The 19,546-nt window shown below is 34.1% G+C and overlaps 1 protein-coding gene across 1 annotated transcript in view; it reads left to right on the top strand.

Moving 5' to 3' along the window:
* LOC142348589 (uncharacterized) overlaps positions 1-19,546 on the top strand; it is a 135,071-nt gene that overhangs the window by 36,045 nt on the left and 79,480 nt on the right. Inside the window, exons 2-3 of the mRNA XM_075399984.1 lie at positions 4,744-4,887; positions 16,843-16,946. Coding sequence (XP_075256099.1) covers positions 4,744-4,887; positions 16,843-16,946 — 248 coding nt within the window. The remainder of the gene's footprint in view (positions 1-4,743; positions 4,888-16,842; positions 16,947-19,546) is intronic.

Genomic DNA, 19,546 nt, shown 5'->3' on the forward strand with positions numbered 1-19,546 from the left:
TCCCTTTCCATATTGCTTTTAACCTTCAAAGCATCTGAAACCTTATCATAGTATCATTTTTCAAGTAATCTCACCTGTTCTTTGAGTACATCTCTCACAAGATATAACAATAATGCTAAATTTGTTAATGCCATCAAACATATTATTTGAACAAGAAAAAATTTCAAATATTTGTTTTCATTTCAGACTGAAAGTTTGAAAAAAATATTGAACTTGACAGGACCAGGCCAATCAAAACTCAACCCAAACGACGAATGAAAAGCTGACGATTCTACTCACCGGAAAAGTACTCTATCGGCCGATTGATTAACATGTACGGATTATTTATATTATGGTGAAAATGAAAAGTTGTAGTCATAGAACTTTCATAAAATTGAGTTCTATGAAGTTTAAATTCTCCGATACTTCACAATAAAGAGAGAAAAGCTACCTTTCAAGAAACTAACTCAAAAAATTTGAATTTTTGAATTTTAGGCGAGCAAAGAATTGTGAACACTTTGTAGCGGTAGAAAATCATAGATTAAAAATTTATTTTTAAAAGTTTTTTTATCGCTTGAAATGTTCAATGCAATCCCTAAATTAATCAATGATAAGAATTTTCAACAAGATGCATCAAATCCAGCAAATAAGAACTTCACAGGTCAGCTTTGGTTCAATACTTTCTTCAATTAAATGTAGTAAACTCTTCCTTAAAAAGACCCTATTGTTTTGACATAATGTTTTTGGTGTGGAATTAGACAATTTTTCAATACAACATGTGTCTTTAGCTGATATGAAGGCAACAATTATCTCATTAAAAAAAGGAAAAACCACATCTCACTGTTTGAACGTTAGAAATCTCACTGTTTGAACGTGCAAACCAGCAATTTTAACACATGCAATCTTTCTGGACTTAAAAAAGGCATTAGATACAAAAGATCATTCAATTCTCGTAGAAAAGTTGTGGAGAATGGGATTCCGTGGACCTATCAATACCTTACTAAAAAGCTATCTAACAAACAGAAAAACAAAAAATATGTTGCGGAGATACTGAATCCTCATTTTTACCTTTAAGAATAGGTGTACCTCAAGGCTCAATTTTGGGACCAACACTGTTTATCTTGTATGTAAACGATCTTCCGGAGGCAACAGCTAACCTAACAATGACCCTTTACGCCGATGACACAGCTTTGATACAACTCAGTCAATCAGATCTCAGTCAGCTTGTCTTAGGCATGAAACAAACAATTGATTGGTTGGACAAAAAAAACTAACTGTGAACTTCGATAAAACTTTTTTATTCAGTTTTCAAAAAAAGGTGGTAACAAAAGCAATCAAATATCATTTGAGAGAAATCACATTGAAAACAAAAAATCGGTGAGGTATCTTGAAATCCTGATTGACGAAAAACTAAACTATCAAGATCATATTCAGTATTTGATTCATAAAATGAATGTATTTTGTGCTACATTCTATAAGCTGAGAACTGTCTTACACAAAAATCAACTAATTTTTGCGTACAAAATTATGTGCAACCAATCTTACAGTATGGAGTTTTAATATATGGTACAGCTGCAAAGAGTGACATCAAGAAACTTAATAACAAAATCAAACATGTAGTGAGAATTGTATATGGGAAACGTAAAATTGAGTCAATTGAAAACTTCAGAATTGCAGCAAAAATTTATAACATAGAAGAGTAACATTTGTATGAGCTATTGAGATAAGTTTTTTAAAAAAATAAGGGAGTTAAATGAGCACAGTACAAAAAATGTTTTTTTTTGGGGAACGAATGATTTAAACAAAATAAAAACACAGAGAATATGCGCAAAACACTTATAATTTTTGTGTGAAGGACAAATTAACATAAAGATCATTTCAACAAGAGCCAGAAAATTGTTGGTAAAAATACTAAAATTTCAACCTCGTTTCATTGAAGAAATAGGAAAACTGTCTGTAATAGGTTGTAAAGATTTTGCTCACCGGTTCCGTGATTACTTTATATTAGGCAGTGCTGATTTGCTAGAAGGTTTCTACTGAGTTTTTTCCTCTTCATGTTTTTCCCAAACAAATGATTGAAATAAATCAAGACGCTAAATTTTCTGCTTCATGAGGCACCACATGACGAGGCAATACTGCCTTTTGGTGTTCTCTCGGTTCAGTAAGTGTGTATATAAAAAGTGTAAAAATATATACATTTTTTTGTTTGTCTGTTCCGAAAACAATTTATTATTATTATTATTATTATTATTATTATTATTATTATTATTATTATTATTATTATTAAATAAAGAGAGATATTACTTTCTTTGCACCATTTTAAGAGATTCATCTGTTGTCCTCTCAAGTTCTATACGCGCTCTAACTTGGCCAATTGGGATTTTAGAGCACCAGTCATTGTTCCCCTTTTTTTGAAAGTTTTAGTAAAGCCTAGGAAATTTAATGATCACTTGGTTTTCTCCTGATGGATAATGTTTTTTTCCTCTATCGTAAATCTTATGAGCATTATATCATTTTTAGGTTTATATAACAGCGTATCCGCAAGTGAATGAGTTACTGCGAGCACTATTGCCTAAAAAGATGGCATTAGCACCTTCTTTGATATCACGCGCAAAATATTAAATTATGTTAATTTTAGAGGTCGGCTGAGAACAAACAGATGAAAATTATAGAATTGCTTCAGAGTTGCTTATGTATAAGGGTTATACTTTCATTTGAGCTCCCGTGCATTTTGAGATCGCGGTGTTGGTTTTAGTTTTCAAAAATATGCGGGCAACTATAAGCACCACGGTTTTTCCACGAAGAAGCGCCATTCTCAAATCCACTGGTTGCAAGTGCGTAAAATGCACTAGTCAATTCAGAAGCAAGCATTTTTGAGGCTATCTTGGTTTTTGTTTCTGATTTCTTAAGAGAAGTCTGAGTAGAACACTGTTTTGTTTTCACGCTACAAAACACCATGTTATCATCATGCTATAAAGCTATTCTGTTTCTTATAAAGCTAGCATGAAGTTATTGGCATTAAGAAATAACTTCTTGGCGAATTCCGAGTTACTTCTTACCCGCCGCCACAACATTATAGAATGAAGAGTTAAGAGTGGCTGCAAGGTGATTTTTATATCGGCAACTGTCTTTGATGCTAATTCGCTATACATTAAAAGGATACACAAAGTAGTCGATTACAATCCTGATATCACAACGTTATATTTATATTTAAAAAAACTTTTGCTTAAAATTATGTTGGACTGCATGTTATCAAAAACACTTAATTTACTGGTCCTCACTTTCTTAAATGGTTGGTTTCTGCAGCGAACTTAAGTCGCAGATCAAAAATGTTACTATCTAATGTTCCTACCTTCAAATCATTGCAAAAGAGTATGAACAAGCAACGTTTCTACTGCGTCTACCAACTAATCAGCTATACTGGTATTAGATCCACTGCTCAGAACCTTTTAGTGGCAAACTGTTTCTCTCAATGAAATGAAATAGTTCATTTCGACAAATTATTTTTTTATTGGTCGAACTTGGGTGAACCCGTGAACATTGATTGGTTGGAGTTATTACTTATTAGATCGGTTAAATGCCCGAGCTGACCACCATAAATCTATCATAGATAGCATATCAAAGTCATGTATGATGCGTATGGTATCTTAGATACCATATCAAAGACAATACAAAAAACAAAACAAGGTCTCAAATGACGTATTTTGGATCGCATATTGAGCATAATTTGATATAATTTGATCTGTAAAACATACCCAAGATCTTATATGGCTTCTTAGAAAGCATAGCATGATCATACAAGAAGTTTTGCCTTCTTTTGGATGGAATCATATATGGTCTTTGATATAGTAGCTAAGCGGGTCATCCTGGCTGACTCGGGAGCCTCCACTAGAATTTTGGGTACCTGATCTTTCACGACTTCTTCATAAATAAGTTAGAAGCTTGTTTGAAGTCATCCCTCCACTCCGTTTTCTTACAAAGTATTCCTCTACCCCTCTCTGCTACCCGGGTCGAGGTTTGGCGGTGAATTCTTCTATGAAGTGTGGTGAAAAAAACAATTTTCACCGCGTATTTCTTACATATTTTTGCAGGGAATGCTGTGAATCGCGGTGAATTATTTATTTTCACCGCGTTCTCGGTATTCTTACAAAAGAGACATTTCCATACACGGGTTCGAACCTCTTACCTCCTACATGTCTTCAACTCCTTATTCCACTCCGCCAACTATCACTTACTTCTATCATATTTCTTGTGAATTTATGTAAACCTTGGAAAACGAATGCGGTGAATTTTTGTAAGAAATGCGGTGAATTTCGTGGTGAATTTTCATAAGAAATGCGGTGAAATGTGGTGAATTGTTTTTGTTCACCGCATTCACCGCAGTCACCGCATTTATTACAATACTTTGCCACAAAAGTCGATGCCGTGAATTTTTGTACGAAATGCGGTGAATTTCGCGGTGAATTTTTGTAAGAAATGCGGTGAATTGCAATCACCGCATTTCGTACAAGAAATTGCCGCATTTACCGCATTTCTTTCAAAAAATCACCCAAAACATCGACCCGGTTATAGAGAACAGAGAGTCAAGCAGTCAAGTCCAATCTGTATACCCGGGTCGAGGAACATTCTGAAAATTATTTCAGAAATTATCTGAAATGAGCTGAATTTCATTAAGAAAAACGCAGAAACCTTGAATAATAATGCGTAGTAATTATAGAAGAAATGTAATACACTTCGCAACAAACAACTGTGATTGCATTTCAGCAACTGATTACACGTACCTGGTTACCATCGTAACTTCTCAGGAAGCAACTGCGGGAACAAATGATGTCATAAGTATTCGTCTCCAACCAGGCGACGAAGATGTTGTCCTGAATGGAGCAAACTTGGTAACTGACGAAGAGCTCGGTAAGAATAAACTGCAATCTCTGATCACTTTTTATCAGCTCAGTCAAGCCACCCAGGGTTAGATCTCGGCTCATGGAAATAATTTGTAGTTCTAGTGGGAGGGGGGCAGTATTGATCATAATTACACGGTCCAGCACATAGTTAAAGTCGAGGTAGTGTATATTCATGGGTCCAGCTAGGGTGTTTTCATAGCCGGTTAGGGTCGAGCATGGTGTTTTCATAGTTTGAGCAAGAGAATTGTTAATAGGAATTGATTGTTTTGTCATTTCCATTTGTTTATTCGCATGTTTTCCTAAGGATCAAGCAGACATTCTCAAACAATACCAAACTGGCGTTGCAACAAGCAATCAGGCGCAGAAAATTGTTTGAGTTTTCCGAAAATCTCAAGAAGAATTTGACTCTTGAGTCAAAAATAGGCTGTATTACATAATTCGTAAAAAAAATGAGTTACTCTGATTTTTAAGTCATTTTTAAAAACAAAAACTTGAAAACTTTGATCATCATAATCGCAAAATAGCACAGTTCCATGTTTTAATTAAAACCTCCTCAAAAATTGAAAATTACAGAGGAGAATTCCCGTCGACTGCGTTTTATGCAATAGCCGACACTTAAATAGCATATTAGTGAATTTTTCGTCATAGTAAAAGTTTTTGATCGAGTTAAACTCAAGAATTTCATTTCGGTTGAACTAAAGTCCAGCGGCAAAAGCTTGGGTCGGGCTAACTTGGGTCGAACAGCAAAAAAGTCTTTTGGGCCAATCATGGCATTTCAAATAGTTGAGCCGTAAACCTTGGTATCTAAAAAAAACTACAGAAAAACTCAAGAAACTCAAAAATATCAGAAGGAAAACTTAAAGTTGAAGGCAAATGGTGTAAAAATGCAGAACTCAGTATAGATTTCAATGCGGCAGATTTTCAAATTGTAGCAACGCATAATAAAATTGGATCTCCCTTTAGATTATGCAAAAAAGCACCTACCCTATAGTATACTAGCTTAAAAAGTTAATGATAATCATTGATAAGTTGTGTATTGATGTGAGAGCGAAGTATTAATCAACGTTTCAATTGGCGGTAAGATTTTTTTTACAAATCAGTCGGTTTATATAGCATTATGTTCCCGCAATCATAGCTTAATGGTTGTGACATCAAATTCGAACTGTAAATTTAAATCAAAAATCGGAATTTATCGGAAGTCATTCTTGACTTCCTTCACCCCTCCTTTCGGGTTGGGTGTCACCTAAGGGAGCCGCACGAAACCTAGCGTGTTTCGTTTTCCCTAATCCCTTGGTGAGGACATCTGCAATCATGAGGTCAGTTCAGGTTACAAATATTTCAATTCGAGCTCACCCCTTTCTACAAGCTCCCTTATGAAGGGAAGTTTAAGTGCAAATTGTTTTGTTTTTCCATAGTGGTGGACTGTTTGCTGAGCGCTATGCATGCCTGGTTGTCGACAAAAATCTCAATAGGTTTTTGTACCTCAACGCTTAAGTCCTGCAGCAGATATCTCAAGTGAATGGCCTCCTTTGTTACCTCTACCAAGGAATTCATTTCGGCACTGCCGTTGATGTAGCAACACATCTTGAAACCTTTGTTGACCGGCTGACAACGGCTGAGCTACTACTAAATTTGAAACAATATCCTGAAGTGCTTTTCCTATGGTCTAAATTTCCTGCCCAATCGGCATCGGAGAAACACTCTAAGGTTAACTTATCTCCCCTCCTAAAAACTAAACTCTTTGACTTAGAACCTCTGAGGTATCTCAAAACTCTGCTTCCGGCTTTTCAGTGCTTTTCCGCTGGACTCTCAACAAAAGAACTTAAGAAGTTTGCTGCAAAAGAAATGTCTGGTCTACTCGAGCAAGCTAAATAATTCAAGCAACCCACTAAATTTCTTCAATCAAAATTTTTCATGCGCCCTTGCTCTTCACTCCCCTCCTGAGGGCAGTCTTCTCTTGTTAGTTTTATTTTTGCAAGTGGTGTCTCTACTGATTTGCATCTTTCTAGTCCAAATCTCTTTAACAGTTTTTCAATATACTGTTCTTGGTTGATTTCAATGGAATTTTCCCTTTTCACAATTTTCTTTCAAAGAAACCAACAAAGATCCCTACAATCACTTATTTTGAAATCCTTAGACAGCTCATTCTTGAACCAAGAGGAGAAGTTTTCCTGAAATTCACAGCTTATTATATTATCTACCCACAAGCAAACTGCGCCTTGAAATTGTCTTTCACTTTTCTTTATGAACAAACAATTCTCATGAACCAAAGATTCAAAACCTTTAGCTACCTAAAAGTTCCTAAATGTAAGATACCAATTCCTTCCTGACTGCTTAAGACCGTAAAGATTTTTGTTCATTAAACAAACAAGAGGTTTTCTTTTGTTGTCTAATTGCTCAAAACCTTCTGGTTGTTTCATGTAAAATTCTTCAGCTATATGTGCGTTAAGATATGCCGTTTTTTATATCCATTTGTCTTATTTTCGACCCTTTTTGAACACACAAGCTCACAAGTAAACGAATTGTTGGTAACCTAGTCGTTGGTTAGTAGTTCTCATGAAAATCCTTCCCTAAGACTTGACTGTAACATTTGGCCACGAACCTTCCTTTGAATCTACTTATCTCCCCCGTCCTACCATATTTAACTCCAAAATGACATCTACTACCCACTACTTTTGCTCCATTATCCTCAATTAGATCCCGAACTGTATTTTCGCTCAGTGAGTTATATTCGTCCTGCATTGCATTCTTCCAGTTTTCATTCTTGAGCGCCTCTTTTGCGTTTTTAAGTAACAAATTTTGATCAACAATTTCACTTAAAAAATTATTTCACTCATCTCTTTGTTTAACTCATGTTCTAGATTTGCCTGTTCAACCACTCCGAATTAATACTTGTTCTCGTCGAATTTTGAATTCCTTGTTTTTTGAACCTTAACTTCCCAGCGATCGTTTTCTTTTCCTATCAGAAAAGATCTACTATCGAGTGCATGACCTAAGAAATTTCCCTTCTTTGCTTTTCTGTCTATTTTGTTTCTGAATTGTTTCTCTATGAAAGGGTAAGCAATACAACCGAACACTTTCATGAAACTAAGATTTGGTTTCTCACCATACATGGCTTCATGAGGGGTTTTCTTTATTGCCGAATGATAGCAAAAATTTTTAAAATAGAATGCCATGTTGATTGAATAAGTCCAATACTTTTTCTCTAAAGAAGCCTGATCTCCTAAACATCTAGCAATTCCTACAGTGACGTCCCAGAGTTTTTGAATTTTACCATTTTCTTGTGGCGTGTACGCCGCAGAATTCTCAAGCCTGATTTCTTTTAGCCGGGCAAACTTTTTAAAGTCGTTAGCTATGTTCTCTTTTGCACCATTTGAGACCAAATTTAACGGCTGGCCTACATCTGCACAAAATTGTTGAAATTTCTCTAGATTCTCGTCCCTTGACTTCATAAAGTAAACCCTACAAAATCTACTGAAGCTATCAACGAATCTTATCGCGTACTTGTGGCCATCTACAGCCTCGGGAGTAATAGGCCCTAAGATGTCTGTGTGCACAATGTCCAACACTGCTTGTGCTCTTGTTGTGCAATCTTTTGCTTTTGTTTGTTTCTTGTCCTTATTCAAATCACAAATCTCACATACATCTATCAAACTGTCGCTGATACGAATTCCTTCAACGTGTTCAGCTAGTTTGCTAAGGTCCGTAAAATTGTTATGACACAATCTTTTGTACCACATTTATAAGCTACTGGACAGTAGGCAGTTTTCCTTGCAAGTTTTATCAATCTCACTAAAGTCCCAAATGTAGTTTTTCTCCTGCCTAATTGGTACTCAACTCCGCTTTTGTCAATTATGCTTAGTTCTGGTCCTATCAAAACTTCAGCTCCTGCTTCTCTAAGTTTACTAATAGACACTAGACTGTGTGAACTTTCAGGTATAAACAAGGCGTTCTCCAGGATAAATTTTCTGTTAAACTGATTAAATTTAACTAAAAATGCAACTGTACCTCGGCCACAAATCTCAGACTCTGTTTTGTATGCGTTCTGTACTTTGCCCGAGAAACTATCATCGATATCGATAAACATTTCCCTGTTGGTTATCATGTGACCATATGACTTGTTGCCCCTGAATCTAGCACTAGCCCTACTCCCTCATCCCCAACTGTGCATAAAAACAAACTAAAGTATTCTTCATCTTTAGCTAAATTCTCTTTCTCATTTCTAACGCTTCGCCTGGCATGTTTCTCAAACTTTTTATTCCTACACTCTGTAGCTATGTGTTCAAATTTATTGCAATTGTAGCACTGAATTACTTAGCTGGTACTAGGCTGTGGGTTATGAGGTTTCCGGTTATTGTTTGATCGACAGAATTTTGCAATATGTCCTAACTTATTACAGTTATGGCACCTCTTCTGCTTTGTTAGGGAGACATTTTCACTTGCGTTTTTCCTATCACTCTCTATTCTTTGCTCAGTGTCCAAGTTGATCAGATCTCGCTTCAACTCATCAAGTGACTTATCCTCACTGCCGTACTTAACAAGTGTGACAACTTTATCAAATTCGTTCGGCAGACCTTTCAGTAGAATTGTTGCGAACATTTTTTCACTCAAACCCTCGTTCACTTGGTTAAGGTTATATTGTAGTTCCTCTGCTCTTGTTATATATTCGATTAGTCTTTCGTCGTCTCTTTTAACAAGGCTAGTGAGCTCGCGGACTAACTTTTGTAATCTAGTTCTCTCAAAGCTATGGAATCTCTTAGTTAACACATCCCACGCTTGAGCCCCATCTCCTTTATGAGGCCTAAGATAAAGAACTGACTGCTTTTCGAGCGCCAAAACAAGCTCATACTATATTTGCATTTGTTTTTCTTTAAAATTTTCTCTCCCTTTAGCTATAGCTGCGTCTTTTTTGGCTCGTGAAGCGTTAGGGCGTGTAGAAGGGACATAATCTTCAAAAGTGCTACTACCATCAAGTACCTTGTACAACTTAAGGACAAAAATGCGAGCTTTAAATTGCTCTGAAAAGTACAAAAAGTCTTCCTCTTTCCCACTGAATTGGATACGTTTGTTCTTAACACTCATGTTTTGTCTAACCAGTCTATCAATTCAAAACAAAAATTGGTCTCTCTAATCAATTTATCAATTCAATATCTTTTCACTTGTTAATTTCATACAAAAACCAACTCTCAGGAGAACTAGGATTAAAAGGTGGGCAAACAAAAAGGTCCTACATGCACACACTACCCCCTTTTCTAATCAATTTATCAATTCAATACCTTTTCACTTGTTAATTTCATACAAAAACCAACTCTCAGGAAAACTAGGATTAAAAGGTCGGCAAACAAAAAGGTCCTACATGCACACACTACCCTCTTTTCTATGTCATTACTGGTCACTGAGAAACGGCCAGGCCACGTCCTTACGAGGTTCGACTGTAAAAGGTACCTCTAGGTCGGTTGTTATCCTTAGCGGAACCAAGGTTGCAATAACTTCACAGACTCAAGGGCAGTCTCTACATGTATCGCCCCTTATTAGCATGATTATTTCTCCAAATTTTTATTAATTTTCAATCAAGTTCAACCGTATTTGTAGAGTGTTTAGGTTTTGCGCTGCTTTACACGTTTATTAAAACGTTTTTAAATAAAATCTGAACGTTGTTCAGCAAATGAGCACTTTTTCCAGAAAAAACAAACGGTGTTCGATTAGGGTGCGCTTTTTCAGAAAAATGTCCGAACGGTGTCCGGAAATGCAAGCGCGTCACAACCAATAAGCTACCTTTTAGGAAAGTAGCTTTTTACAAATTTAGAACAATTAATGTTTTCAGTCTTGGTTTGGCACTTTGCCGGCACTCAAACAGACTCCTTCAAAACTAGGACCTGGAACTTCACCCTGCTGATCCTTGCTAGATACTCGTTTCGAATTCTCCTTTGCTCTCTCTTTTTGGCTTTTCGTCACTTTGGCCCTTTCTTGTCTCTTTGGCAGTGTTTTGTCTCTTTGCTGTTTCGTCTCTGTTTTTGTTCGGCCGCCTTGCAGAAAAAAGTTTTGTTTTTAACTGTGCGTTTGGCTGGGCACAGTAACCTGACAAGCTGTGTATTGATGTGAGAGAGAAGTATTAATCAACGTTTCAATTGGCGGCAAGATTTGTTGCAAATCAGTCGGATTATATATCATTATGTTCCCGCAATCATGGCTTAATGGTTGCTACATCAAATTTGAACTGTAACTTTTAAATCAAAAATCGGAAATTATCGGAAGTCATTCTTGACTTCCTTCAATCATCATAAACATTGAAATATTAAAATGTGAGTTTTTTTAAAAAAATATATTACATCAATTTGATCAAAATTGAGTCCACGTTTTGAAATCGTAAGCTTCAGCGTCCTTTTGACACCAATTCTGGTTTTTTTTACAATGCAACTGGATTAACTTTGATTGAAAAATCCTAAATAATGTCATAGATAATAATATTAATATCCTAAATCCATTGAGACTAATTTCGTAATAATGTCGTGCTCTAAATCATTGTCAGTTGCTTTTGCTATATGTTTAACACCACTGGCACTGGCTATATCTTGGGTCGAAAATTTTTGTTCAGTTTAAAATTTTTCTTATCAATTGATTAGTACCGTTTTTGGCCTGCTTAAAGTGTCTCTGTTACTGTCGCAAAAAAAAGTTGGGTTTGAACAACTACAACTACTGACATCTTTGGAGTTTTGTTTATTTTTCTTCAACCAGCTGAAAAAAAAACAAAACAATGATGCTGGTTAATGTGCGTTTGTACATGATGCTCCGACCAGAGCTCATTTACATTTATGACCTAATTGTCCACCTAAGGATGAGATAATTAAAAATAGATGTTTGAGTTTAAAAACGTTACAAAACGGAACTACTAGTTGAATTGCATAATACCATGTCTCCTTACAGCACTCACAAGATCTACCATTAGAAAGACTGCGAGGAAAAAACAAACACAAAAATAGGCAAGAGCAAAAATTTTTCAGCGAATGTGTTAAAGAAGAGGGAAAGAAACACAAATATTGATCACTCACAAAAATTTATAAAGACGCATATTGTCCAGAAAACAAAACATGAGTTGCGACATGACATCACGGAATGAAGAGTTTTTGAATTACAAAGAAATTAGATGGAACCTCTCAATGATTAGAATAAATTACAAGCTGACGAAAAAAACAAAGACTGAAAGGTATAAAAAGTTTTTTGAAGGAACAATATCGTAAACTTTTATAGTATTTGACATAAATTGAATGCATTGATTAACATAATTCATTCAATCTTCAATTAGAAGCCTGTGAGAGCAGTCATCATGTTACGACTACATGAAAAAAGGGCAAAGATAGCAAATTCAAAAAATTTTGAGGGAAAAAAGTGTCGAATCCAAACAAAAAAAAAGTGGTGAAAGTTTTTCTAATCTGATATAAATTTTTTAGCAGCAATTGGATTCATTTTTTAATAATATGACTTTAATGACTTTAATAATATAAAAATTCAACAAGTATGAACAAATATAATAAAACCACGAAATTTTTAAGAAATCACATTATATCAACAATGTTGAATTTTCAATAGCTTTCAACGGAAGACCAAAAAATGTGCTAAGTTATGCCTTAATGAGAAAGCAAAGATGTTTGTCAATCATAAGTCATCAGAAGAACATCACAATAAGTCTTGTGAATATGAAGACAACAACAAATACATGCAAAAACCAAAAATTCAGAAGAAAAATTCAAAAAGAAAGTGTTGAAGGCATTCAAACTCTTCGCCGTTGTCTGAAATTTTTATATATAATCCATTGGACGTCTTCTATAAGCCAATGGGAACCATCAATATTATGATAAAGAGATAAGATTTCAAAAAGAACCAAATTTTGAAAAAAACAATCCGAAATCTTTTGAAGTTATAATAAATCTCATGGCATTGAAGTCATAAAGCAATCAGTTAGCAAATAGAACCGCTTACCATATTAATTTAATTGCAGTTAAATGAAAGGGGTTCCTGTCATCACTGAGACTGAAATATAGTTCTTGAAAATATGTTTGATAAGGGTTATTGTCCAAAGAAGTCTTTGCAGCCATTAAAATCAATAGCTCTCAACGGAAGTCAATAAAAACGCAAAATTAAGCCTCGATGAGGAGATAAGGAAATTTGTCATTCTTATGACATCAATAGGATATCACAATAAGTTTTTTCTGATTATGAAAACAACAACAAAAGCAGGCAAAAACCAAAAGTTCAGTAGAAAAGTGCAAGAAAGTGTGTAAGCCACATAAACCATAATTCTTTTTTTTCTAAAAAGTTTATCCATTACCTATTGCCCGTTTTCTCTATGCGTCTGAGAATTATCATTTTTAGAAATTTGTGATAAATTTTTGAAGTAAACCAAAATTATAAAAAAGCCAAAAAATAAAAAAAAATTATGCTAACTTATGGCATCGAAGTCATAAAACCAATAGATAGAAGACAAAACCATTATACAGATTCATTTTAGTTGCAGTAAAACACGATGGACGTCATGTCATTACTGAGACTGACTTACTTTGCACGAAAATAAAATTTAAGGTTGGTTAATGTCCGAAAAAAGATCTAAAAACCTATATTTAAGGTCTTAACAACCAATAAAATCAAGATTTTTAAACTTAAGTGAAAAAGTACACTACCTTATGCCGCAATGCAAAAATATCAGTAGGTTATCAATAAGACATCACAATAAGTCCTATGATTATGAAAACAACGACAAACCCAGGCAAAAACCAAAAAAATGCAGGAGAAATTTGAGAAGAAGGTGTCGAAGCCAGTTAAACCATAATTTTTTCCAAAAAACTTTATCTATGATCCATCGGACGTTTTTTTAAAGGCAAGTGGAACTGCCAATATGATGAAAATCAGGTAGGATTTCATAAAGAAACCAAATTAAAAAAAAAACCAATTTTTTTTGAAATTACGAAAACTCAGGTTATCGAAGTCATAAAGCCAATAGTTGGCAAGTAAAACCGCTTATCAGATTATTTTGCTTGCAGTAAAAAAGAAGGAGGTGCTGTCATTACTGAGACTGACATATAGTTTTTTAAAATATGTTTGATAATGGTTATTGTCCAAAAAAGTCTTAGCAGCCATTAAAATCAATAGCTCTCAACGGAAGTCAATAAAAACGCAAAGTTATGCCTCGATGAGGAGATAAAGAAGTTTGTCATTCTTATGACATCAATAGGATATCACAATAAGTTTTTTCTGATTATGAAAACAACAACAAAAGCAGGCAAAAAAAATTCAGTAAAAAAGTGCCAAGAAAGTGTCGAAGCCATTTAAACTATAATTCTTTTTGTGAAAACTTTATCTATTACACATTGATCGCCTTCTCTAAGCCTCTGAGAATTATCATGATTAGAAATTTGTGATAAGCTTTCGAAGTGAGCCAAAATTACAAAAAAAGCCAATAATTGAAAAAAATTTTAACTTGAGGCATCGAAGTCAAAAAACCAATAGATAGAAGATAAAACCATTAAACAGATTCATTTTAGTTGCAGTAAAACACGATGGACATTATGTCATTAATGAGACTGACTTACAGTCCACAAAAATTCAATTTGAGCTTTAAATATAAGTGAAAAAGTACACTACCTTATGCCGCAATGCAAAAACACCAGTAGGTTATCAATAAGACGTCACAATAAGTCCTATGATTATGAAAACAACGACAAACCCAGGCAAAAACCAAAAAATGCCGGAGAAATTTGAGAAGAAAGTGTCGAACCCAGTTAAACCATAATCTTTTCTCTGAACTTTTCTCTCTTAAATTTATCTATGGTCCATCGGACGTCTTTTTAAAGGCAATGAGAGCTGCCAATACTTTGAAAATCAGATAAGATTTCATAAAAAAACAAATTATAGAAAAAATCCATTTTTTTTGAGATTACGAAAACTCGTGTTATCGAAGTCTTAAAACTAATAGTGAAATTACGAAAAATATATATTTTTTGAAATTACGAAAAATTTGGATGTGTTTTATCAGTTGGTTATCAATAAGACATCACAATAAGTCCTATGATTATGAAAACAACGACAAACGCAGGCAAGAGACAAAAAAATGCTAGAAAAATTTGAGAAGAAAGTGTCGGAGCCAGTTGAACAATAATCTTTTCTCTGAAAACTTTATCTATGGTCCATTGGACGTCTTTTTAAAGGCAATGAGAGCTGCCAATACGATGAAAATCAGATAAGATTTTATAAAGAAACCAAATTACAAAAAAATCCAAAATTTTCTCTGAAATTACGAAAACTTCTGTTATCGAAGTCATAAAACCAATAGTTGGCAGATAAAACCAGTTATCAGATTATTTTAATTGCAGTGGAAAAGAACAAGATCCTGTCATTGTTGAGACCGACTTAATATTAATGAAAATTAGTTTAATATCGATTAATTTTCAAAAAAAATTTAAAAAAAATTATATTTTAAAGTCTTGACAGCCCTTAGCTGTCCACTCAAAGCGCTATACAGGTTTACTTTGTGCACAATATGAAGCCGACTGCACTTTTAGTAGGCAAGTTTATGCATTACGACTCTCAAAAAATAATAAAATTTCAAAAAGAAATCAAAATTTTGTTAAAAGTTTCGAAAACTAGGAGTCGAAGACAAAAAAAAATTGAGCGACGCCTTGAGAACGATTTTTTTGTTCATTGGAAACATTTTGACTGTAAATTAGGTTTTTCATTATTTGATATGAAAATGACAAGTGCCTAAGTGACTAGAAAAAAATATTAAACAGGAAAAGTTTTCTAAAAAAACAGCTCTCAAATTGAATTCGAGTTTTTTTTATAGTAAACTTCCTCACACGACCAGAACTAGTCTTTTTTTCGGTCTTCTGGTAACAAAAAATTATTTCCATTGGTAGCATGAAATGTAATTTTGAAAGAATTTTTTTAATAGAAAAGCCTTAATTTGAACAAAAATTACGCTAAATTGAACAAAATCATGCTAAAAGTGAACCAATTATCCCATTTTCACACAAAATTTTAAACCTCGATAACTCCTCGAAAAATACCGAATTAAAAAAAATCTTTTTAATTTCGAATTCTACGCTGGACGAGATATTTAATGATAGCACTCACATTTCTCCACGATGAATACATCGATCGGCCAAAAGAACCCATTTGAGTATATAGTTCCTCCCCCACAAGTGGTGTCGAAACAATAACGTTTTCTTGAAAAAACTTGCTAGTACACAATGGTAACAAAAGACTACGTACACCTGAAGAACTAAAGAATTTCTTCAAAAGCGCAACAAACTTATAATAAAACATGATTGTGAGTTAAAAATTGTCCAGTGACAGAAAATGAATGTATTCTCAATCTCACTCAAATTTTCTGGCAATTTTCAGTGGATTAAAGCAATCTGCTAGCCATTACAGCACCTCCTCCAGATGTTTTTGCAAAGAGTGCCGACAAGGAGCAATATCTTATGGGAAAATAAGGTTGAAAAAATGCGACTTTATTGGTCATAAAATTTCAATTAACCTACAACGTTGAACTTGTTTCGTCATCTACCGAAATATCCTTCATCTGATTGTTTGCACGTCAAAATTGATCGATTGCTTGTCCGAGCTCAATTTTTTTAAATTTCTTTTCAATTCTGGAAATCTTGTCCCATTTTTTTTCAAAAACTCGCATAATTCTGCCCCAAATGCCAGTAAGAACTACATTTTGCTGGATGCAATTTTTTAAAAGCATTTTCTCTACAACTTTGACCAATAACGCTTGCTTTTTTCCTTCAGACTGAAATTTTTGCGGCATGTCTGGGAAAACATTATTTTTTTGAGACTTCGTCGACTGTACTTCTGCATATCGCTTCACAGCAGCAGAAAGAGCTATCAAACACAATCTTCTTTATACCATGCAGACGTTTATTCGAAAGACGGAATTGATTAGCAAAGTAATTGAAATTTTCAGATGATTTGGAAAGCATAGATTTGTTCCAAGAGGGGAGTACTCACCATTTCCATGTCACCACACAATACGATTACGTCCACTCAGCTCGCATATCAAAAAGAGGGGTAAGCAATTGTTTCACCTTTTTTCACCTTTTTCCGATACTAGCCGCATTTGCATACACGCCCACACATACACACATACACGCATACGCACAAACACACACACACACACACACACACACACACACACACACACACACACACACACATTAAATTCACATAAAAACCTCAGTTTGGGCACAACGGATTATTTTTAAACCAAACAATATTCATTTGCAAACACGCGAAGTTTCGTGTGATTTCTCATGAAAAGTTAAACGAAATTTCATGAAAATTACATGCAAGATTGTGTTGCCAAACAAGTTTCCGGGAATAAAGTGATACAAGATAAATCAGTCTGTGATATGAGTTTTTAAACAATTGATTTTACGTATGCAAATATCAAAACAACCGCTAACAAAAATAAAAATAAAAAAATACCACAACTACAACTTTATTCTGAAATGGATTTGCAACGCAAATCCAAGAATTCTAATCTGATGGAAATTAAAGAAGAGTTAAGAGCAATTTGAATTCAGACGATGAAAAATAGTTATGAAATTCTGGTTTATGCCAAGTATGAACTTATGTGAAATTCATGTTATTGTTATTAGACATGTGGTAATAAATAAATATGTGAAAAAAATAGTACTAGTCATAGTAGTCACTAGAGTCATAGTACTAATCAGATATAATAAAGCACAAATGAGGCTAGTATAGGTTATATTAATAATGTGGGTCAAGTATGCATTTTTAGGTTACACAGATACAGATGCCTGAAAGGTTAACACCTATCTGAAGCGCATCATTTGCTTTTGGTTTATTGAAATATTTCATTTACTAATTATTTTTTTTGCAGACGTAAAGAATAATTAAATGTTTTTGTTCGAAGTGCAGCCAAATTGAGGCTAAGTTGGACTCGTCTTCGATTTTTAAAATCATTAACTATTGGAAATATAATGGAGCGCGGTCTTTTTCAAATTTCTTTGAATTTACGTTTTTTATGTTGATTACTGATTACAATGATTTCAAATCCAGGACTAATTAATGACAGATTTTTTTTTACAAGAAAATGAGGCCAAATGATTATATATTACCTCTTCATGGGAAAACAAGTCTCTCATAAATATCCTATAAATTTGATGGTTTTGACAATGTGGTTTCGTAATCTTTAATTGATTTATGTTGTTTTGCATTTATTTGTCAATTTTTGCAGCGTCATGATTTTTGCTACTAATCAAATACTCAATTGGATTCTTTAAAAGCTATTATTTAACCTAGATCAAATTATTACATTGAGAATTGCTCTGATAGGCATTTTAGGTATGCGCAGAAAAATAGTTCTATAAATTTGAAATTTTTGCCTCTAACTGTTTTTTGTTTGTTGTCGTACGGCCTATTTGTGACATTCATTGGCCATTTTTTGTGCTTCCCTATTTCATTTCTCAATGTTCTCAACAAGAAATTTGTCTCTTTTTTAACAGTACTAATCAAATTTGTTTTGCTCCAAACAATATTTGCTATGCTGGTGTTGTTCTGACTGCCGCCTTTAGAGCACAGAAATGTTTTTTAATCAGAATTTTGAGGTTTTTCGTTACTGGTCCACACTTTTCGCTGTTTTTGTTGTCTTTTTGACACAGACACTTTTCAAAGAAGACACATTTGAATTGGAAGGAGAAACAAGCATAAATGCAAATACTTTTGTAAGTTTAGAGTCTATAATGGTTTTCTATGTCCTTAACAACTTCAACACTCTGGTTTCGATAAATCGTTTGCCGATATTTTGCGCTCTGTCCTCATCTGTTTTTTTGCTCGGCTTATAATTAAGACTGACCCATAACAAGCACAGTCAGCTTTTTGAGCAATTGCGAGTTAATCTGTTTAAGATTCAAGTTGAAATCTTGTCGTTTGCTTGAATTTCTGAAAATATTTTTTTGGATTTTTGAGCTTTGTCGCTTTTATCCTCTTTCTGTCATATTTGTAGTTTGGTCTCTGTTACAAGAGCTACAAACGAAAATCTCTGTTTTTTCTAGTCAACCAAGATCTTCTGTTTCATCTGCTTTTAATTTCACCTAATGATTTTTCGGCTTTGGTACTACAAATTTTTATTAAATGCGTGTAATTTTTGGATATTTGCCCATTTCTGAGTTTTTGTTTCCTTTCCACGTTTTTAAACTATACTAGTGAGGTTGCCTAATTGTCGCTAATGAAAGGTTCATTTGAAGATATTCAATGTTTTTCATAATATATGGATTATAGTTTTAACGGTTGTGATGCCGTTTTGTTAAACTTAAGTTAAACTTAAGTCTCAATTGATTTTTATGAAATGTAAGCTAACCTCTCTATTTGGACAATTTGATACGTATTTGTTTAAATGAATTTCACACTGTTTTTGCTTAAAAAAATAATTTTTTTTTGAAATTCGCCAGTTTTTCCTCCTCGTTGTCGACCTGTTTCCGAATTTAATTTTTGACAGGTCTCATATCCTGTCTAATGAAGAATAGGTTACAATGTTTAGTTCACCTTCTATCTGATTCCATTTCCTTCTCTTATTGAGTGCTTTTTTAAAATATAGACATCGAGTTTTGGTTGTAAATAGTGTTCGCTATTGTTTGATTTTTGTT

The sequence above is a fragment of the Convolutriloba macropyga genome, chromosome 10 (assembly GCF_964194025.1).
Source record: "Convolutriloba macropyga chromosome 10, txConMacr16.3, whole genome shotgun sequence".
NCBI classification, from domain to species: Eukaryota; Metazoa; Xenacoelomorpha; order Acoela; family Convolutidae; genus Convolutriloba; species Convolutriloba macropyga.